We start from the raw sequence: 23,492 nt of genomic DNA on the forward strand, positions 1-23,492 counted from the left end.
ACAACTGACTGGACAACTGACTAGACAACTGACTGGACAACTGACTGGACAACTGACTAGACAACTGACTAGACAACTGACTAGACAACAGACTAGACAACTGACTAGACAACTGACTAGACAACTGACTAGACAACTGACTAGACAACTGACTAGACAACTGAATAGAGAACTTAATAGACAACTGACTAGACAACTGACTAGACAACTGACTAGACAACTGACTAGACAACTGACTAGAGAACTTAATAGACAACTGACTAGACAACTGACTAGACAACTGACTATACAACAGACTGGACAACTGACTGGACAACAGACTAGACAACTGACTAGACAACTTCATAGACAACTGACTGGACAACTGACTAGACAACTTAATATACAACTGACTGGACAACTGAGTAGACAACTGACTAGACAACTTAAAAGACAACTGACTAGACAACTGACTAGACAACTTAATAGACAACTGACTAGACAACTGACTAGACAACTGACTAGACAACTTAATAGACAACTGACTGGACAACTGACTAGACAACTGACTAGACAACTTACTGGACAACTGACTAGACAACTGACTGGACAACTGCCTGGACAACTGACTACACAACTGACTGGACAACTGACTAGACAACTGACTGGACAACAGACTAGACAACTGACTAGATATTGACTAGACAACTGACTAGATATTGACTAGACAACTGACTAGATATTGACTAGACAACAGACTAGACAACTGACTGGACAAAAGACTAGACAACTGACTAGACAACAGACTAGACAACTGACTATATATTGACTAGACAACTGACTAGATATTGACTAGACAACTGACTAGATATTGACTAGACAACAGACTAGATATTGACTAGACAACAGACTAGACAACAGACTAGACAACTGACTAGACAACTTAATAGACAACTGACTAGACAACTGACTGGACAACTAACTAGACAACTGACTAGACAACTGACTGGACAACTGACTAGACAACTGACTGGACAACTGACTGGACAACTGACTAGACAACTGACTAGACAACTGACTAGATAACTGACTGGACAACTGACTGGACAACTGACTAGACAACTGACTGGACAACTGACTGGAAAACTGACTAGACAACTGACTGGACAACTTAATAGACAACTGACTGGACAACTGACTAGACAACTGACTGGACAACAGACTAGACAACTGACTGGACAACTGACTAGACAACTGACTGGACAACTGACTGGACAACTGACTAGACAACTGACTAGACAACTGACTGGACAACAGACTAGACAACTGACTGGACAACTGACTGGACAACTGACTAGACAACTGACTAGACAACTAACTGGACAACAGACTAGACAACTGACTGGACAACAGACTAGACAACTGACTGGACAACTGACTGGACAACTGACTAGACAACTTACTAGACAACTTAATAGACAACTGACTGGACAACTGACTAGACAACTGACTAGACAACTGACTGGACAACTGACTAGACAACTGACTGGACAACTGACTGGACAACTGACTGGACAACTGACTAGACAACTGACTAGACAACTGACTAGACAACTGACTATACAACAGACTAGACAACTGACTGGACAACAGACTAGACAACTGACTAGACAACTTCATAGACAACTGACTGGACAACTGACTAGACAACTTAATATACAACTGACTGGACAACTGACTAGACAACTGACTAGACAACTTAATAGACAACTGACTAGACAACTGACTAGACAACTTAATAGACAACTGAGTAGACAACTGACTAGACAACTGACTAGACAACTGACTAGACAACTTAATAGACAACTGACTGGACAACTGACTAGACAACTGACTAGACAACTGACTGGACAACTGACTGGACAACTGACTGGACAACTGACTGGACAACTGACAGGACGACTGACTAGACAACTGACTAGACAACTGACTAGACAACTGACTATACAACAGACTAGACAACTGACTGGACAACAGACTAGACAACTGACTAGACAACTTCATAGACAACTGACTGGACAACTGACTAGACAACTTAATATACAACTGACTGGACAACTGACTAGACAACTGACTAGACAACTTAATAGACAACTGACTAGACAACTGACTAGACAACTTAATAGACAACTGACTAGACAACTGACTAGACAACTGACTATACAACAGACTAGACAACTGACTGGACAACAGACTAGACAACTGACTAGACAACTTCATAGACAACTGACTGGACAACTGACTAGACAACTTAATATACAACTGACTGGACAACTGACTAGACAACTTAATAGACAACTTAATAGACAACTGACTAGACAACTGACTAGACAACTGACTAGACAACTGACTAGACAACTTAATAGACAACTGACTGGACAACTGACTAGACAACTGACTAGACAACTGACTGGACAACTGACTGGACAACTGACTGGACAACTGACTGGACAACTGACTAGACAACTGACTGGACAACAGACTAGACAACTGACTAGATATTGACTAGACAACTGACTAGATATTGACTAGACAACTGACTAGATATTGACTAGACAACAGACTAGACAACTGACTGGACAAAAGACTAGACAACTGACTAGACAACAGACTAGACAACTGACTAGATATTGACTAGACAACTGACTAGATATTGACTAGACAACTGACTAGATATTGACTAGACAACAGACTAGATATTGACTAGACAACAGACTAGACAACAGACTAGACAACTGACTAGACAACTGACTGGACAACTGACTAGACAACTGACTGGACAACTGATTGGACAACTGACTAGACAACTGACTAGACAACTGACTGGACAACTGACTAGACAACTGACTGGACAACTGACTGGACAACTGACTAGACAACTGACTAGACAACTGACTAGACAACTGACTGGACAACTGACTGGACAACTGACTAGACAACTGACTGGACAACTGACTAGACAACTGACTAGACAACTTAATAGACAACTGACTGGACAACTGACTAGACAACTGACTGCACAATAGACTAGACAACTGACTGGACAACTGACTAGACAACTGACTAGACAACTGACTGGACAACAGACTAGACAACTGACTGGACAACTGACTAGACAACTGACTGGACAACTGACTAGACAACTGACTAGACAACTGACTGGACAACAGACTAGACAACTGACTGGACAACAGACTAGACAACTGACTGGACAACTGACTGGACAACTGACTAGATAACTGACAGGACAACTGACTGGACAACTGACTAGACAACTGACTAGACAACGTAATAGACAACTGACTAGACAACTGACTAGACAACTAACTAGACAACTGACTGGACAACTGACTAGACAACTGACTGGACAACTGACTGGACAACTGACTGGACAACTGACTGGACAACTGACTAGACAACTGACTGGACAACTGACTAGACAACTGACTAGATAACTGACTGGACAACTGACTAGACAACTGACTAGACAACTGACTAGACAACTGACTAGACAACTGACTAGACAACTGACTGGACAACTGACCAGACAACTGACTGGACAACAGACTAGACAACTGACTAGATATTGACTAGACAACTGACTAGATAACTGACTAGATATTGACTAGACAACAGACTAGACAACTGACTGGACAAAAGACTAGACAACTGACTAGACAACAGACTAGACAACTGATTAGATATTGACTAGACAACTGACTAGATATTGACTAGACAACTGACTAGATAGTGACTAGATATTGACTGGACAACTGGGTGAAAATAAGGAGAAAACAAAGGGAGTTAGAGACAGGGAGAATAAATACAGACATAGACATTAGAGTACACACACACAATCTCATTAATCAATAGTATACCTATAATATATCAATAGTATAACTATGATTGATCGATAGTATAACTATGATTTATCAATAGTATACCTCTGATTTATCAATAGTATACCTCTGATTTATCAATAGTATACCTCTGATTTATCAATAGTATACCTCTGATTTATCAATAGTATACCTCTGATTTATCAATAGTATACCTCTGATTTATCAATAGTATAACTACCAGGGCTAGAGAGGGTCCAAAGGGAGGGAGGGTGGCACAGGGAGGGAGGGTGGCACAGCACACTGTCTGCCTCTAATCAACACACCTGTAGTTTGAGGGCGAAGGCAGTGGGGTTGGTCTCTGCCAGGTCAGGCTCCACAGCCTCCAGGTACGCCAGGGGGTCAGGGCACTCAGACAGACTGGCTAAGAAGGGTGCGTCTGGGGATGGGCCAGGGGCTGGGCCTGGGACCTCCATAGGGCCCTGGGTGGGTAGCTACAGGGGGTGGCAGCAGGGATGAGGAGCAGGGTGAGGAGCGGGGCGAGGAGCGGGTAGAGGAGCGGGGAAAAGAGCGGGGCGAGGGGCGAGGAGCGGGCGAGGAGCGGGCGAGGAGCGGGGAAAAGAGCGGGGCGAGGGGCGGCGAGGAGCGGGCGAGGAGGCGAGCGGCGAGAGCGGGCGAGGAGCGGGCGGGAGCGGGTAGAGGAGCGGGCGAGGAGCGGGGCGAGGTGCGGGGCGAGGAGTGGGGCGAGGAGTGGGGCGAGGAGCGGGTAGAGGAGCGGGGCGAGGAGCGGGCGAGGAGCGGGGCGAGGGGCGGGCGAGGAGCGGGGAAAAGAGCGGGGCGAGGGGCGGGGAAAGGGGCGGGGCGAGGAGGGGGTCAGCATTGCGACGCAAAGCATTGGGCAGTGTCAGCAGGAGGTTGGGAGCTGGGTGGCTGAGGCTGAGGTGTGTTGTTTGTAGCTGGCTGGTAGGTAGCTTATGGTAGTTACCTTCTGGTAGTTACTTTATGGTAGTTACCTTATGGTAGTTAACCTATGGAAGCTAACTTATGGTAGTTAACTTATGACAGGGCTTTGAGAGTAGCTGATGAGGTTAATAGGCCTACTGAGCATCAGCTTCTTCTTCTACACCATAGGCCATGCCATACAGTATACACTGTCGCCCTCTAGTGTCTACATGACTACATGACAATAACACGGACAGACAGTTGTGTGGACTAAGAGAGGCCTCAGCATAGTGAACCGGGGAAGAAAATCCGACGTAACATTGTATTCTGAGAGGAGCAATGACACAAATAACTGTCACATGCAGATGAAAGACGATGAGAAACATACAGTGAATGCATTGATAGATTTTCATCTTGATTTTGCTTATTGAGGTTACAGCCAGACTGTTCAGTATTGTTCTACTCACTGCTCCATGCTCCATGTCTGTGCTCTGTGTCCGGCTGAGTGACTGGCTCTCTCTCTTCCTGGTTTTCTCCTTCGCGCCAGTGGACCCCTCCGGACCGGGTCGAGACCCCTCTGGACCGGGTCTGGAGCCCAGCACAGGAGTCTTCATCTGGGCTGTGATCTGGGCCTCCATCTCCTCAAAACTCCTACATGGAGGGAGAGAGAGAGGGAAGGAAGGAGGGACAAGGAAAATTAGATAGAGGATATATCTGGGTATATGGGTGTGTGTTTATGGATATGTGTTTGTTGTGTGGTAAGTACAGTAACAACTGAAAGCGGTAGTGACAGGAAAGGGACTGAAAACACAAATGTAACGTAACATTTTGCAGTCATTCTATTCTGAATCTGAATGTGTGTGCACGTGAGAGAGAGTGAATGGATTTTGACCTAATTATTATAATTATTACTGCTCATGTTGATAACTATAGGTGACTAGACTAGAGGGTGCGTTTAGGTGTGTGTGTGTGTGTGTCAATTAGTACCTTTCAAGATTAGGGAGGACAATCTATATTTTTTAAATGAGATATGGCCTTCTTTCTATTACAGCATATGGGATGACTGTCATTCATATTCCATTCACCCAGTTCAATGTAACAGCGATAGGTTTAAGGCATCTTCATGATACTAAAATGTGCCCTTTACCCCATCATGAGGTTGCCACAACCTAGCCTGCAAATGAACATTTATAACACAGGTGCACACAGGTCGAGAGACTTGCACACTCCTAACCCTAACCCTAACCCTAATCTGGGGTGTAATCATTAGTCCAAACGTTCTGTTTAGCAACTAAAACAAGAGATTCTTGAACTATCCTTGAACTATAAAAAAATAAAAAAAATAAAAGATAAGAGATTCATTATATGAAACAACAGATAGTCCCCCAGAAAAAATCAAAAGGAAGTTTGTTTCTGAAGTGTGTCCTATATCTGAGAGAAAGATCAGGAAACATTATTATAATAAAAACATTTCTACATGTATTCAACCCATATTTTTGGCGCTAAACAGTCTCCATATGTTCTTCAAATACATGTTTTCATCGGGTACCGGGGGACCTTCAGACAAGTCTTGTGAGGCCTGTGGACGTCCTAGAGCAAAACAACCGACACGTACGTGTTTGTGAGAGTCATCTTTCCATAGAGGGGTCATAATAGTTTTTAGGCCGAACTGTTCGGACGCTACAGAATATTTTGTGAAAAGACGGCAGAAGGGTTACATGGGCGGATGTGGTGGATTGAGACTGATATCTCTAGCTTCAACTGACATATTTGTATGGTGTGTGTGTGTGTGTGTGTGGGTGTGTGTGTGTGCCCAAGTGTGTTGTACCCTGTGCAGGGAGAGTTGAGTTCTGATCCATGGTTAGGCTTGGTCAGGCTGTCTGTCACAGAGTCCAGCTTCAGGTAGAGAGTAGAAGGTTTCTTCACAAACATAGTCTGAAGAGAGCGAGAGAGTGAGAGCGAGAGCGAGAGAGAGAGAGAGAGAGAGAGAGAGAGAGAGAGAGAGAGAGAGAGAGAGAGAGAGAGAGAGAGAGAGAGAGAGAGAGAGAGAGAGAGAGAGAGAGAGAGAGAGAGAGAGAGAGAGATGAGAGATGGAGAGAGAGAGAGAGAGAGAGAGAGAGAGATGAGAGATAGAGAGAGAGAGAGAGAGATGAGAGATGAGAGATGAGATATATATATATAGGGAGAGAGAGAGAGAGAGAGATGAGAGATGAGAGATGAGATATATATATATATATATATATATAGAGAGAGAGAGAGAGAGCGAGAGAGAGAGAGAGAGAGAGAGAGAGAGATAGAGAGATGGATAGATGGAGAGATGTAGAGATGGAGAGAGAGAGAGAGAGAGAGAGAGAGAGAGAGAGAGAGAGAGAGAGAGAGAGAGAGAGAGAGAGAGAGAGAAACATACAGGAAGAGTCAGAAACACAAACCCACAGATTTTCTTTGATAATCAGAAGAAACTAAAGTATACAAAGACAGTCAGTCTCAAAGACAGTCAGTCTCAAGGACAGTCAGTCTCAGTCTCAAGGACAGTCAGTCTCAGTTTCAAGGACAGTTAGTCTCAAGGACAGTCAGTCTCAGTCTTAAGGACAGTTAGTCTCAAGGACAGTCAGTCTCAAACTCAAGGACAGTCAGTCTCAAAGATAGTCAGTCCCAAGGACAGTCAGTCTCAAAGACAGTCAGTCTCAGTCTCAAGGACAGACAGTCTCAAGGACAGTTTGTCTCAATGACAGTCCGTCTAAATGACAGTCAGTCTCAAGGACAGTCATTCTCAAGGACAGTCAGTCTCAAGAGCAAACATATAGACCTAAGTAACCAGTATAAAATCTTCATAGATCACGATCATAATTTGAGCTAGTTTCAGTTCTATCTTCCTACCCCTTCTTATCTGACTGACAGCACAGACTGTGGATAGATACTCACCGGCGAAGAGGGGCCGATCTTCTCCATGTACTCAATCTCATAGTCTGGCACTGAGGGAGACAACAGAATAGGCAGAGTTAGAGACACAAGTACGAGAGAATGAAAGAGAGACAGAAGAAGATAGGAATGGGAGAGGAGGAAGAACAGAGATGGTGAGAGACAGAACGAGAGAAGAGAGGAAGGGAGAAGAGAGAGATGAAAGAGGAGGGAGAACAGGAGGGAATCAGATACTCTGGGCTGTACTGGACTGGTGGGACAGTATGTCTGTCTATCTGTAATAATATGACCCAGTTTAAACCCAGTCAGGCAGAAACAGCCTCTGGGTAGGGTGGCTCTCCTCTACTCTTCTAGGGGTCAGGGTTTAGTAAAGGACTGGGCTGGATAGCTAGCTGCATGGGCTCACTGCCAAATAGAAATCAATAAATGGGGGTGCACACATATGGATGACATCACATCCTGTACATGGATACATTAACTTTTGACCTGAAATTGTCCAATGATGATTATTTATTGTAATATTTATTTTTAAACACACGCACACAAACACACTCACCTCGATTGTTCTCGTTGACGAAGGCTGTGAGGTCAGATGGCTGCGGGAAATCCTCCTGGGGCTCAGAGGTTAGCTCCGCCTCCATGGATGCCCACATGTGATTGGCAGAGGAAGCAAGCTTCTCTTTATGATTGGAGGAAGAGGCCAGCTTCTCCTCGTCTGTGGCGTGGTCGTCCTGTAGCGGGGGGATAGGAGGCTGGGCTTCATCTACTGGGGTGGGCTCCTGGAGAAGAGGAAGGATATTGCTGGTTTATTTACAATGTCCCCGTTTATCACATAAATTGAGTCTGTGTGTGTTTGAAAGTGTGTGTGTGTATGTGTGTGTGTGTGTGTGTGCGTGCGTGTGTGTGTGGTACGTGAGAGAGGACTGACTGACTTGTGATAATGGATCAGACGTGGGCGACCTCTTTGGGGACCTCTTGACTCTGAAAGTGTTACTGGAAGGAGAGAGAGACAGAGACTGGATGATCAGGAATCACTGAACACAACATGTCATCCCTGGCAGAGACTTAATCAATCAATCAAATCAATCAATACTTAATCAATACATCAATTATATTATATATCTTATTAACAACTTCCCAGGAGAGGTACGTTTCCGATGATTATTCTCTCTTATATTGTTGTAGCTTTAGATACATGTCATTCATGGGCGGCAGGTAGCTTAGTGGTTAAGAGCGTTGTGCCAGTAACCGAAAGGTCGCTGGTTCTAATCCCCGAGCCGACTAGGTGAAAAATCTGTCGATGTGCCCTTGAGCAAGGCACTTAACCCTAATTGCTCCTGTAAGTCGCTCTGGATAAGAGTGTCTGCTAAATGACTCAAATGTAAATTCACAATACAGTGGGAATTTTTGAAAAAGCAATGGTTTTCATGAAATGTGTTTAGCAACATCATCTGTGTACAGTATAGCAAGACTGCATCAAACCTTAAAAAGCTTAATACTCACAAGTTGTTGGATTGAACTGATAATACATTTTTAAGATGATATTTAACATCACTAGTTTAGAGTAGGGTACATTATGTTAATGAAACTAGTACTACAGGAAGTCAATCAGGAGTTTGAGGTTTGATTGCTTCTGGCCCAATAAGTGTTTTAGTGGTATGATTCACATGATGGTATAGACTAGGGTGCAGACTCCAATGGTAATTCCTTGCAGGGTTGGGGTCAATTCCAGTCAATTCTGAAAGTAATTCCAATTCCAAATTCACATTTTTTGTATTCTTTGTTAGGTTAGTGTGTTAGGGCTGAAATGGGATTTGACCCCAAGCCTGACTCTTTGTTAGGTTAGTGTGTTAGGGCTGAAATGGGATTTGACCCCAAGCCTGATTCTTTGTTAGGTTAGTGTGTTAGGTCTGAAATGGGATTTGACCCCAAGCCTGACTCTTTGTTAGGTTAGTGTGTTAGGACTGAAATGGGATTTGACCCCAAGCCTGATTCTATGTTAGGTTAGTGTGTTAGGGCTGAAATGGGATTTGACCCCAAGCCTGACTCTTTGTTAGGTTAGTGTGTTAGGGCTGAAATGAGATTTGACCCCAAGCCTGACTCTTTGTTAGGTTAGTGTATTAGGGCTGAAAAGGGATTTGACCCCAAGCCTGATTCTTTGTTAGGTTAGTGTGTTAGGTCTGAAATGGGATTCAACCCCAAGCCTGACTCTTTGTTAGGTTAGTGTGTTAGGGCTGAAATGGGATTTGACCCCAAGCCTGATTCTTTGTTAGGTTAGTGTGTTAGGTCTGAAATGGGATTTAACCCCAAGCCTGACTCTTTGTTAGGTTAGTGTGTTAGGTCTGAAATGGGATTTGACCCCAAGCCTGATTCTTTGTTAGGTTAGTGTGTTAGGGCTGAAATGGAATTTAACCCCAAGCCTGACTCTTTGTTAGGTTAGTGTATTAGGGCTGAAAAGGGATTTGACCCCAAGCCTGATTCTTTGTTAGGTTAGTGTGTTAGGTCTGAAATGGGATTTAACCCCAAGCCTAACTCTTTGTTAGGTTAGTGTGTTAGGGCTGAAATGGGATTTGACCCCAAGCCTGATTCTTTGTTAGGTTAGTGTGTTAAGTCTGACATGGGATTTAACCCCAAGCCTGACTCTTTGTTAGGTTAGTGTGTTAGGTCTGAAATGGGATTTGACCCCAAGCCTGATTCTTTGTTAGGTTAGTGTGTTAGGGCTGAAATGGGATTTAACCCCAAGCCTGACTCTTTGTTAGGTTAGTGTGTTAGGGCTGAAATGGGATTTGACCCCAAGCCTGATTCTATGTTAAGTTAGTGTGTTAGGGCTGAAAAGGGATTCGACCCCAAGCCTGATTCTATGTTAAGTTAGTGTGTTAGGGCTGAAATGGGATTTGACCCCAAGCCTGATTCTATGTTAAGTTAGTGTGTTAGGGCTGAAATGGGATTTGACCCCAAGCCTGATTCTATGTTAAGTTAGTGTGTTAGGACTGAAATGGGATTTGACCCCAAGCCTGATTCTATGTTAAGTTAGTGTGTTAGGGCTGAAATGGGATTTGACCCCAAGCCTGACTCTTTGTTAGGTTAGTGTGTTAGGGCTGAAATGGGATTTGACCCCAAGCCTGATTCTATGTTAAGTTAGTGTGTTAGGGCTTGTTAGGGTGGAAGCGCTATGAGATGAAGGATCTAAACCCAGGTATCTGCAACCAACCTAGACCCCAGACATACTGCACCTTAGTCTGACCATGACTAACCTCTGTTGCCCTTCAATAGAGGAGGTGCTACCGTGTCAACTTTCTCTTTGAGAAGACAGGTTCCATTTATACGCCAGGATGTTCATGTCAGATATTGAAGCAGATGGGCTTCTGTGATTGGTTGATAGGCATGGTAGAGCTTCTCTAATGGGTTGATTTACATGGTAGAGCTTCTCTGATTGGTTGATTTACATGGTAGAGCTTCTCTGATTGGTAGTCTTTATGTCACAGCTCTGTTAATAAGGAAGAGGATAGGGCTGCAAAATTCTGGAAACGTTCCCAAATTTCCCAGGTTTTCCAGAAATCCTAGTTGGAACATTCCCGGAATTTCTGGGAAAACCTGGGAATTTTGGTCACGATGGAGCAACATGCTAATTCTGAGAGAAGAATGTTTAGAACATTATATTTTAGACTAAAATATTGTATAAAGAAATTAGTGGTGACCTGCAGCCCTTACAGTACTAATGGTGACCTGCAGCCCACTGTACTAATGGTGACCTGCAGCCCTTACAGTACTAATGGTGACCTGCAGCCCTTACAGTACTAATGGTGACCTGCAGCCCTTACAGTACTAATGGTGACCTGCAGCCCTTACAGTACTAATGGTGACCTGCAGCCCTTACAGTACTAATGGTGACCTGCAGCCCTTACAGTACTAATGGTGACCTGCAGCCCTTACAGTACTAATGGTGACCTGCAGCCCACTGTACTAATGGTGACCTGCAGCCCTTACAGTACTAATGGTGACCTGCAGCCATTACAGTACTAATGGTGACCTGCGGCCCTTACAGTACTAATGGTGACCTGCAGCCCTTACAGTACTAATGGTGACCTGCAGCCCTTACAGTACTAATGGTGACCTGCGGCCCTTACAGTACTAATGGTGACCTGCAGCCCTTACAGTACTAATGGTGACCTGCGCCCCTTACAGTACTAATGGTGACCTGCAGCCCTTACAGTACTAATGGTGACCTGCGGCCCGTACAGTACTAATGGTGACCTGCAGCCCTTACAGTACTAATGGTGACCTGCAGCCCTTACAGTACTAATGGTGACCTGCGGCCCTTACAGTACTAATGGTGACCTGCAGCCCTTACAGTACTAATGGTGACCTGTAGCCCTTACAGTACTAATGGTGACCTGCAGCCCACTGTACTAATGGTGACCTGCAGCCCTTACAGTACTAATGGTGACCTGCAGCCCTTACAGTACTAATGGTGACCTGCGGCCCTTACAGTACTAATGGTGACCTGCAGCCCTTACAGTACTAATGGTGACCTGCAGCCCTTACAGTACTAATGGTGACCTGCAGCCCACTGTACTAATGGTGACCTGCAGCCCTTACAGTTCTAATGGTGACCTGCATCCCTTACAGTACTAATGGTGACCTGCAGCCCTTACAGTACTAATGGTGACCTGCGGCCCTTACAGTACTAATGTTGACCTGCAGCCCTTACAGTACTAATGGTGACCTGCGGCCCTTACAGTACTAATGGTGACATGCAGCCCTTACAGTACTAATGGTGACCTGCGGCCCTTACAGTACTAATGGTGACCTGCAGCCCACTGTACTAATGGTGACCTGCGGCCCTTACAGTACTAATGGTGACCTGCAGCCCTTACAGTACTAATGGTGACCTGCAGCCCTTACAGTACTAATGGTGACCTGCATCCCTTACAGTACTAATGGTGACCTGCAGCCCTTACAGTACTAATGGTGACCTGCAGCCCACTGTACTAATGGTGACATGCAGCCCTTACACTACTAATGGTGACCTGCAGCCCTTACAGTACTAATGGTGACCTGCGGCCCTTACAGTACTAATGGTGACCTGCTGCCCTTACAGTACTAATGGTGACCTGCGGCCCTTACAGTACTAATGGTGACCTGCATCCCTTACAGTACTAATGGTGACCTGCGGCCCTTACAGTACTAATGGTGACCTGCAGCCCTTACAGTACTAATGGTGACCTGCAGCCCACTGTACTATTGGTGACCTGCAGCCCTTACAGTACTAATGGTGACCTGCAGCCCTTACAGTACTAATGGTGACCTGCGGCCCTTACAGTACTAATGGTGACCTGCATCCCTTACAGTACTAATGGTGACCTGCAGCCCACTGTACTAATGGTGACCTGCAGCCCTTACAGTACTAATGGTGACCTGCAGCCCTTACAGTACTAATGGTGACCTGCAGCCCTTACAGTATTAATGGTGACCTGCAGCCCTTACAGTACTAATGGTGACCTGCAGCCCTTACAGTACTAATGGTGACATGCGGCCCTTACAGTACTAATGGTGACCTGCTGCCCTTACAGTACTAATGGTGACCTGCGGCCCTTACAGTACTAATGGTGACCTGCGGCCCTTACAGTACTAATGGTGACCTGCAGCCCTTACAGTACTAATGGTGACCTGCAGCCCACTGTACTAATGGTGACCTGCAGCCCTTACAGTACTAATGGTGACCTGCAGCCCTTACAGTACTAATGGTGACCTGCAGCCCTTACAGTATTAATGGTGACCTGCAGCCCTTACAGTATTAATGGTGACCTGCAGCCCTCACAGTACTAATGGTGACCTGCAGCCCTTACAGTACTAATGGTGACCTGCAGCCCTTACAGTACTAATGGTGACCTGCGGCCCTTACAGTACTAATGGTGACCTGCAGCCCACTGTACTAATGGTGACCTGCATCCCTTACAGTACTAATGGTGACCTGCATCCTTTACAGTACTAATGGTGACCTGCGGCCCTTACAGTACTAATGGTGACCTGCAGCCCACTGTACTAATGGTGACATGCAGCCCTTACAGTACTAATGGTGACCTGCGGCCCTTACAGTACTAATGGTGACTTGCAGCCCTTACAGTACTAATGGTGACCTGCGGCCCTTACAGTACTAATGGTGACCTGCAGCCCTTACAGTACTAATGGTGACCTGCAGCCCTTACAGTACTAATGGTGACCTGCAGCCCTTACAGTACTAATGGTGACCTGCAGCCCTTACAGTACTAATGGTGACTTGCATCCCTTACAGTACTAATGGTGACCTGCAGCCCTTACAGTACTAATGGTGACCTGCGGCCCTTACAGTACTAATGGTGACCTGCGGCCCTTACAGTACTAATGGTGACCTGCATCCTTTAAAGTACTAATGGTGACCTGCAGCCCTTACAGTACTAATGGTGACCTGCAACCCTTACAGTACTAATGGTGACCTGCGGCCCTTACAGTACTAATGATGACAGGCGGCCCTTACAGTACTAATGGTGACCTGCAGCCCTTACAGTACTAATGGTGACCTGCATCCCTTACAGTACTAATGGTGACCTGCAGCCCTTACAGTACTAATGGTGACCTGCAGCCCACTGTACTAATGGTGACCTGCATCCCTTACAGTACTAATGGTGACCTGCAGCCCTTACAGTACTAATGGTGACCTGCGGCCCTTACAGTACTAATGGTGACCTGCAGCCCTTACAGTACTAATGGTGACCTGCAGCTCTTACAGTACTAATGGTGACCTGCAGCCCACTGTACTAATGGTGACCTGCTGCCCTTACAGTACTAATGGTGACCTGCAGCCCTTACAGTACTAATGGTGACCTGCGGCCCTTACAGTACTAATGGTGACCTGCAGCCCTTACAGTACTAATGGTGACCTGCAGCTCTTACAGTACTAATGGTGACCTGCAGCCCTTACAGTACTAATGGTGACCTGCAGCCCTTACAGTACTAATGGTGACCTGCAGCCCTTACAGTACTAATGGTGACCTGCAGCCCTTACAGTACTAATGGTGACCTGCAGCCCTTACAGTACTAATGGTGACCTGCAGCCCACTGTACTAATGGTGACCTGCAGCCCTTACAGTACTAATGGTGACCTGCGGCCCTTACAGTACTAATGGTGACCTGCAGCCCTTACAGTACTAATGGTGACCTGCAGCCCTTACAGTACTAATGGTGACCTGCGGCCCTTACAGTACTAATGGTGACCTGCAGCCCTTACAGTACTAATGGTGACCTGCGGCCCTTACAGTACTAATGGTGACCTGCAGCCCTTACAGTACTAATGGTGACCTGCGGCCCTTACAGTACTAATGGTGACTTGCAGCCCTTACAGTACTAATGGTGACCTGCGGCCCTTACAGTACTAATGGTGACCTGCGGCCCTTACAGTACTAATGGTGACCTGCAGCCCTTACAGTACTAATGGTGACCTGCGGCCCTTACAGTACTAATGGTGACCTGCGGCCCTTACAGTACTAATGGTGACCTGCATCCCTTACAGTACTAATGGTGACCTGCAGCCCTTACAGTACTAATGGTGACCTGCAGCCCACTGTACTAATGGTGACCTGCGGCCCTTACAGTACTAATGGTGACCTGCAGCCCTTACAGTACTCTCTCTCTCTCTCTCTCTCTCTCCATCCCTCCTGCTATCTTCGTGGAAGTCCCAGGGTGGATATAGATGTGAAAACACGCAGATAATATGACAAGAGAGAGTGAGATATGTCTGTTTGTGTGTGTGAGAGAGTACACAAACACACATATCTCATCCTCTCTTGTCATATTATCTGCGTGTTTTCACATCTATATCCAACCTGGGACTTACACACACACACACACACACACACACACACACATGAACACACACACACACACACACACACACACACACACACACACACCGCACAGCTATCTGGTGGCCTGGCTGGTCAAGCAGTAATGCCGCAGCCTCAACGCCGCAGCCTCCGGCACACATGCCTACGGTGTCGGTTTGAATCCGGTTTGCTGCCCTCTCTCTATCCTTACCCACCTTTTCATGCTCTCTATCTCTCTGTTCGATAAGGTCAGGGAAGAAAAAAAAAATATTTTTTTAAACCAACTTACGATTTGATAGGTTTCTTCTTCGTTTTGGATGGTTTGTTCTGGTTGTGGTCCTCCAGCTCACTAACATTATCATTATCATTATCAACCTCATTGTCATTGGCCGACACCTCAAAGGAGGCGGAGCCTGAGGCAGCCGTGGGCGGAGACGCAGCCATACTATTGGAGGAGGACTTGAAGGCAGCAGACTCGTCGAAGGTGTCAGAGTCGAATCTATGGGAGGGTTTGTTCAGCTCGGGAGAGATAGGGATCTCGCTGTTAGTGCCGAACGGGTTGAAGTTAGGGTCGTCCCACTGGGTGGGGTCGAAGTTATAGGAGGCCTTAGGGACGGGGATGTCATCATCATCGGGGACGGTGACGGGGGTGTTGTCTAGGGGTTCCGATGGGAGCTGGACGGCCTTCTTCAGGCCCATCCTGGGCTTCCTTAGAGGCATCTGATAATAATAATAATGATTATTATTATTGTTGTCATTAGAATATATAATAAACATAATCATAATAATAATGACATGAATCAAATTATTATTATGAATAATAATTATAATAACTTGTATTATTTTAAGTGCTTTTCAAAAACACGCCCAGTCACTTTACAAAGTCAGCAAGATGATCAGGCAAAAAAATTACACGTTGAAATCAGCAAGAGTAAAAAACGTACGATTTTGCAACCCTACGACAGACTAACCTTGGAGCCTGGTTTCCTGCCCAGCTTCTTGGGTGGTGGAGAGGCCTTAGGAGGCTCCTCGAGGGTCTCCTCAGAATAGTCAAACTCCAGTCTGACCGCCCCTGAGGTGCGAATAGGGGGGCTGGTAGGGGGACGAGCTGATTCCTCAGTGGAGACAGGAGGAGGGTTAGGGTTAGAGACAGGCGTGACAGTTTTGGGAGCAATGGACGCAGCGCCTCCTTTCCTAACCAATGGGGGGGAGTTAGCGACTCCTTTCCTAACCAACGGGGGGGAGTTAGCGACTCCTTTCCTTCCCAGTGGGGGGGAGTTAGCGACTTTACTACCTCCGGTGTTGAATGGGTCGATGTCCTCAAAGTTGTCTGGGTCCCATTTGTAGGCCCCACTAGGGGGGATGGGAGAGGAGCCCTCGCTGGCTGGGATGGGGGTATCCTCCTGTCGGAGGGGTATGGAAATGGCCTGGGACGGAATTGGAGTAGGGGCTGGGATTGGTTGGTTATCTGTCTCTGGGCTAGTGTGATTGGTCTCTTCAATGAGAGGGGCGGGGCTTTCCACGCGTGGCTTCCTGGTTCTGCGGAGCGTGCCTCCTGGACTGGGCGTGGCCGAGGCAGGGCCAGAGTCTGCTGTGGCTCCTCCTACTTCCTTGTCCTCAGAGTCCAATAGGGGGCTAGCTGTTCTGGCACTCTTCTTCAGCTCTGGTGTGGTACCAGAGGATGGAGGTTGGGGGCTCTCTGGGTTAGAGCTCTGCCTGAGGAGAGGCTTCTTTTTCAGAGAGCCGCCAGGGCGGAGAGGCCCCTTCTTGGAGGGTCTGCGGAGGGTCCCTGGAGCACTCTCAGTACCACCGTCGATACTGAAGGATTCAGCTAAGGGACGGGAGTCTCCGATTGAAATGGAAGATCCTCCGCCGTCTAGGGGGTCGGAGCCGTCTAGCTCCCCAGCCTGGAGGCTCAGAGAGCGGGTTAGAGTTGATCGGCTCTGGGCCTCTGCAGCTGCAGCAGCAGCTATGAGCTGGTCTAGGTTATAGGCTCCGCTAGCGGCAATGGGCTTGTCCTCGTCGAAGACTATGGACAGGGAGCTACCGTGGTGACCTTTAGCCTCTGACCCGGGTTCACCGTCTGCCTCGGAGTCACAGCCAAGACCTGGAGGAACACAGAGAAATATATATGATGAGTGTTAAATACTCAAGACATAATCCCACAATGCATTGTCAAGGTTTGCATTATGGTTTATGAATGAGAGTGAGAAATGACATTCTTCTGATGCTTGTGTGTGTGTATGTGTTTGTGTAAGAGAGAGAGGGAAAGAGAGAGAGGAGAGAGAGAGAGAGAGAGAGAGAGAGAGGACAGAGAGAGAGAGAGAGAGAGAGAGAGAGAGAGAGAGAGAGAGAGAGAGAGAGAGATGAAGGCTGTGTCTGGTTTTAGACAAGTCTAATGAAATTGATGAATGAGCTCTGAATATTTCATGACAACCTCCCAGTTGGCCAATCAGTAAAACACGTCATACATCATGTGATGAATGACTGAAGCTTTTCTGCATATATAATACCTGTTTATATCCTTTCTCAGCTCAGTGATGCTGGTCTGACTGAACAAAGAAAGACTCTTTGTTTGAAGTATCAGTAGTCACCACTAGAGGGTGTTCTCTCTCTCTCTCTCTCTCTCTCTCTCTCTCTCTCTCTCTCTCTCTCTCTCTCTCTCTCCTCTCCTCTCTCTCTCTCCCCTTTCTCTCTCTCTCTCCCCTTCCTCTCTCTCTCCCCCTCTCTCTCTTTCTCCCCTTCCTCTCTCTCTCTCCCCTTCCTCTCTCTCTTTCTGTGTGTGTGTCTGTGTGTATCTCTCTCCCTCACCGGTGTCTTCCGAGGTCAGCAGCTGGGTATGATGGTCTGTCTCTCCATTGGGGGACTTGACAGGGGTGGTCGACTCTGGTGTCTCGAACGCTCCGTCAGAGTCTGAGCTCCTGTAGGACAGAGAGAGAGAGACAGAGCCTCATTATAAGTCAGAAAGCCTCAGTATCACTGTGGACCTCATAGGGACAATGGTGTGAAGGGAGAGAAACATGAGACGGTAATAATGGACGATGCACAGCGGGTTTGTGAGAAATGACGATCTCTCTGTTCTAAACATTTTTACATTTACATTTACATTTTAGTCATTTAGCAGACGCTCTTATCCAGAGCAACTTACAGGAGCAATTAGGGTTAAGTGCCTTGCTCAAGGGCACATCGACAGATTTTTCACCTAGTCGGCTCGGGGATTAGAACCAGCGACCTTTCGGTTACTGGCACAACACTCTTAACCACTAAGCTACCTGCTAAAACCACATTAGCGTAAAGAAATGTATAACAAGAATGGATATTGGAACGTGGCCCAGTAGTTCTTGAGCCCCGTGTACGATGCATTGGCAGTAAGACAGACAGACAGTCTAATGAAACAAACAAAGAAATATGTCAGTCATAAGTCATTTTCCTAACATACTGTACAACCATCTGTGCAGATATATACCGTATCCCATGAAGGGAAAATATCACCAGTCTGAAACTAATGAGCTAATGAGTCAATGCTGTGACGGTTCTACTCTATGGTTGCAATAATGCATGCTATCGTCATGCTCCGATATTTAGTCAAACAAAGACCCCAGTCAGCATGTATGTGCTCCTTTACGTCTGATTCTCTCGGTCTAGAAATGAAAGCGCTGAATCTGCAGCCAGGAGACAGAAAATGTATATCTTAACATTCTGCCACACACACACACACACACACACACACACACACACACACACACACATATACATCTTAACATTGTGCCACACACACACACAAACACATACATCTTAACATTCTGCCATACACACACACACACACACACACACACACACACACATATACATCTTAACATTGTGCCACACACACACACAAACACATACATCTTAACATTGTGCCACACACACACACAAACATCTTAACATTCTGCCACACACACACACACACACACACACACGTCTTAACATTCTGCCACACACACACACACACACACACACACACATACATACATATTAACATTCTGCCACACACACACACACACACACATACGTCTTAACATTCTACCACCCGCTCGACCAGCTCCCTCCATCCAACCTCTCCTGCCTGTCTCTCTGTCTCTGTCTCTGTCTCTGTCTCTGTCTCTCTCTCTCTCTCTCTCTCTCTCTCTCTCTCTCTCTCTCTCTCTCTCTCTCTCTCTCTCTCTCTCTCTCTCTCTCTCTCTCTCTCTCTCTCTCTCTCTCTCTCTCTCTCTCTCTCTCTCTCTCTCTCTCTCTCCCTTCTCTCACCTCTGTCTCTCTCTCTCTGCTAAACTTGCTACAACAGCACCACAAATAGTCTACTGCTTGAAAATATTCACAGCAAAATATACATTGTACAACATGTGAAACTAAAATGAGTACTGGCATCTAAAATGATTCTCAGATTCTTTTCCATTCCAATTTCACCTCCCTCTCTCCGGTCTCTCTCAATTTAATTCAATTTCAATTTAAGGGCTTTCTCTCTCTCTCTCTCTATCTATCTCTCTCTCTCTCTCGGTCTCTCACCTCTGTCTGTCCAGGATCATGGCATGGTGTCGGGACCCCCAGGAGAGTCTCTGGAGCATCCCCAGTGTAGGGTTAGTAGGGCTGTCCCCATCCCCAGGGCTGGTGTCTCTGTATAGGGTGTCCCAGCCCCACCGAGCCCACTGCAGTGGAGACAGAGCCCCCCAGACCATACCTGTCTCTCCTCTGCTTCTACCTATGTACTGGCTCTCTTCTGTCGATTTCTCTCCTTTTCTCCCCTCTGCTCTCTACCTCTCTTCCCCGGTGATTTTCTGGCTCTCGCCTCCCCTGTAAACCTCGTCTCCTCTCCTCCTTCCCTCTTCTGTTGGTTTCTCTATACACCGGCTCTCCCCTCTCCTCCTTCCTCCTCTCCAGTGTTCTTCTTCTATATATCCTCTCCTCTATCCCTCTTATATTGTGTATCCTTCCCTCTCTTCTGCTCTTTTGTTGTTTCTTTATCCCCTCCTCCTCCCTTCCTTCCTTCTTCTCTTCCCCAGTTGTAAATGATCCTCCCTTCCTTTAAATGTGACCAGCTGCTGAGACTCACACCACCTGCAGATATTCTGGCAGTCTCTCTTTCTCTCATTCCCTCCCTCCCTCCTCTTTTCCTTTCCCCTAACCACCCGGATGTGAACACGCTGGAACTGAAGATGCTGGCAGTTCTGTGTGCGGCTGTGTGAGAGACACGCATGCGCACACACACACACACCTCTCTACTCATAGTCTGTCAACGTAAGCTTCTGTGATGAAGCATGTTCCTTCCCTCTCTCTGCTTCTCTCTCTCACTGTCTCTCCATCCCTCTCTCTCTCTCTCTCTCTCTCTCTCTCTCTCTCTCTCTCTCTCTCTCCCTTTATCGTGTTCTCTCTCTCTCTCTCTCTCCCTTTATCGTGTTCTCTCTCTCTCTCTCTCTCCCTTTATCGTGTTCTCTCTCTCTCTCTCTCTCTCTCTCTCTCTCTCTTTATTGTGTTCTCTCTCTCTCTCTCTCTCTCTCTCTCTCTCTCTCTCTCTCGCTCCCTCCGTTCTTTCCCTCCCTCCCTTTTTCTGCACCAATTTTTTATGAGAATCGGCTTGAAGCTTTGGTCCAAGCGGTGCAGAGAACACACACTTTGGTCTGCTCTGTTCTACACACACACACATACACATACACACACACACACACACACACACACACACTATGTCACGTTCGTTGAAGGACGGGTCAGACCAAGGCGCAGCGTGATTTACGTACATGTTTATTAAACCAAATAAACACAACGACAAAACAACAAACTAAACGAAACGTGAATACCTCACACGGAACAAGATCCCACAACCCACTAGTGCCAATAGGCTGCCTAAGTATGGTCCCCAATCAGAGACAACGAGCGACAGCTGCCTCTGATTGGGAACCACACCGGCCAACATAGAACCATACATACTAGATAATACAACATAGAACATACACAACAAAGAATATACACACCCTGACTCAACATATAAGAGTCCCCTGAGTCAGGGCGTGACACACTAATCCGGACTCTTATAAGAAATCACGCTATGCCTTCCGACGAACCATCAAACAGGCAAAGCGTCAATACAGGACTAAGATTGAATCCTACTACACCGGCTCTGACGCTCGTCGGATGTGGCAGGGCTTGCAAACTATCACAGATTAGAAAGGGAAACCCAGCTGCGAGCTGCCCAGTGAATAAATGCATTCTATGCTTACTTCGAGGCAAGCAACACTGTACCATGCGTGAGAGCACCAGCTGTTCCGGACGACTGTGTGATCACGCTCTCCATTGTCGATGTAAGTAAGACCTTTAAACAGGTTAACCTTCACAAGGCCGCAGGGCCAGACAGATTACCAGGAAGCGTACTCAGAGCATGCGCGGACCAACTGGCAAGTGACTTCACTGACATTTTCAATCTCTCCCTGACCCAGTCTGTAATAGCTACATGTTTCAAGCAGACCACCATAGTCCCTGTTCCCAAGAATGCCAAGGTAACCTGTCTAAATAACTATCGCCCCGTAGCACTCATGTCTGTAGTCATGAAATGCTTTGAAAGGCTGGTCATGGCTCACATCAACATCATCATCCCAGAAACCCTAGACCCACTCCAATTCTCATACTGCCCCAACAGATCCACAGATGACGCAATCTCTGTTGCACTCCACACTGCCCTCTCCCACCTGGACAAAAGGAACACCTACGTGAGAATGCTATTCATTGACTACAGCTCAGCGTTCAACACCATAGTGCCCTCCAAGCTCAACACTAAGCTAAGGACCCTGAGACTGAACACCTCCCTCTGCAACTGGATCCTGGACTTCCTGACGGGCCCTCAGATCCTCAAGTTATACAACTGCACCATTGAGAGCATCTTGACTGGCTGCATCACCGCTTGGTATGGCAACTGCTCGGCATCCGAACGTAAGTCGCTACAGAGGGTAGTGCGTACGGCCCAGTACATCACTGGGGCCAAGCTTCCTGCCATCCAGGACCTCTATACCAGGCGGTGTCAGAGGAAGGCCCTAAAAATTGTCAAAGACTCCAGTCACCCAAGTCATAGACTGTTCTCTCTGCTACCGCACTGCAAGCGGTACCGGAGCGCCAAGTCTGGGACCAACAGGACTCTGAACAGCTTCTACCCCCAAGCCATTATACTACTGAACAGTTAATCAAATATTTACATTGACCCCTCCCCTTTATTATTTCTTGTTTTATTTTGTATTTTTATTTTACTGGCTCTATGCACACTCACTACACTCTACCCACACACTCCAACACACACACACACACACACACACACACTACATACGCTCACACATACAAAACAAACACACACATGCGTATTGATACCACACACACACACACACACTAACACACACTTTCACATACGCTGCTGCTACTCTGTTTATTATCTGTCTTGATTGCATTGTCACTTTTATCCCTACCTACATATTACCTCAACTACCTGGTACCCCTGCACATTGACTCAGTACCAGTACCTCTGGTATATAGCCATGTTACTACCTGGTACCCCTGCACATTGACTCAGTACCAGTACCTCTGGTATATAGCCATGTTACTACCTGGTACCCCTGCACATTGACTCAGTACCAGTACCTCTGGTATATAGCCATGTTACTACCTGGTACCCCTGCACATTGACTCAGTACCAGTACCTCTGGTATATAGCCATGTTACTACCTGGTACCCCTGCACATTGACTCAGTACCAGTACCTCTGGTATATAGCCATGTTATTACCTGGTATCCCTCACGTACACACAATGACATCCCTCACATACACACAATGACATCCCTCACATACACACAATGACATCCCTCACATACACACA

General features: G+C 46.5%; 1 protein-coding gene across 9 annotated transcripts in view; it reads right to left on the bottom strand.

Moving 5' to 3' along the window:
• The window catches only part of tacc2 (transforming, acidic coiled-coil containing protein 2), a 272,493-nt gene that overhangs the window by 63,060 nt on the left and 185,941 nt on the right, over positions 1–23,492 (bottom strand). For 6 of the 9 annotated variants that reach the window (XM_041893422.2, XM_041893506.2, XM_041893245.2 and 3 more), the window contains 9 exons: positions 18,413–18,522; positions 16,573–17,708; positions 15,891–16,321; positions 8,672–8,732; positions 8,296–8,518; positions 7,743–7,792; positions 6,649–6,755; positions 5,288–5,471; positions 4,205–4,372 (listed from right to left, as the gene is read on the bottom strand). In XM_041893422.2, the coding sequence (XP_041749356.2) occupies positions 4,205–4,372; positions 5,288–5,471; positions 6,649–6,755; positions 7,743–7,792; positions 8,296–8,518; positions 8,672–8,732; positions 15,891–16,321; positions 16,573–17,708; positions 18,413–18,522 (2,470 nt within the window). Of the gene's footprint in view, positions 1–4,204; positions 4,373–5,287; positions 5,472–6,648; positions 6,756–7,742; positions 7,793–8,295; positions 8,519–8,671; positions 8,733–15,890; positions 16,322–16,572; positions 17,709–18,412; positions 18,523–20,149; positions 20,544–23,492 lie in introns of those variants that run through there. The other 3 variants (XM_041893345.2, XM_041893301.2, XM_041893592.2) reach the window with 2 other exon arrangements.

The sequence above is a fragment of the Coregonus clupeaformis genome, chromosome 1, assembly GCF_020615455.1.
Source record: "Coregonus clupeaformis isolate EN_2021a chromosome 1, ASM2061545v1, whole genome shotgun sequence".
Classification (NCBI taxonomy): Eukaryota; Metazoa; Chordata; class Actinopteri; order Salmoniformes; family Salmonidae; genus Coregonus; species Coregonus clupeaformis.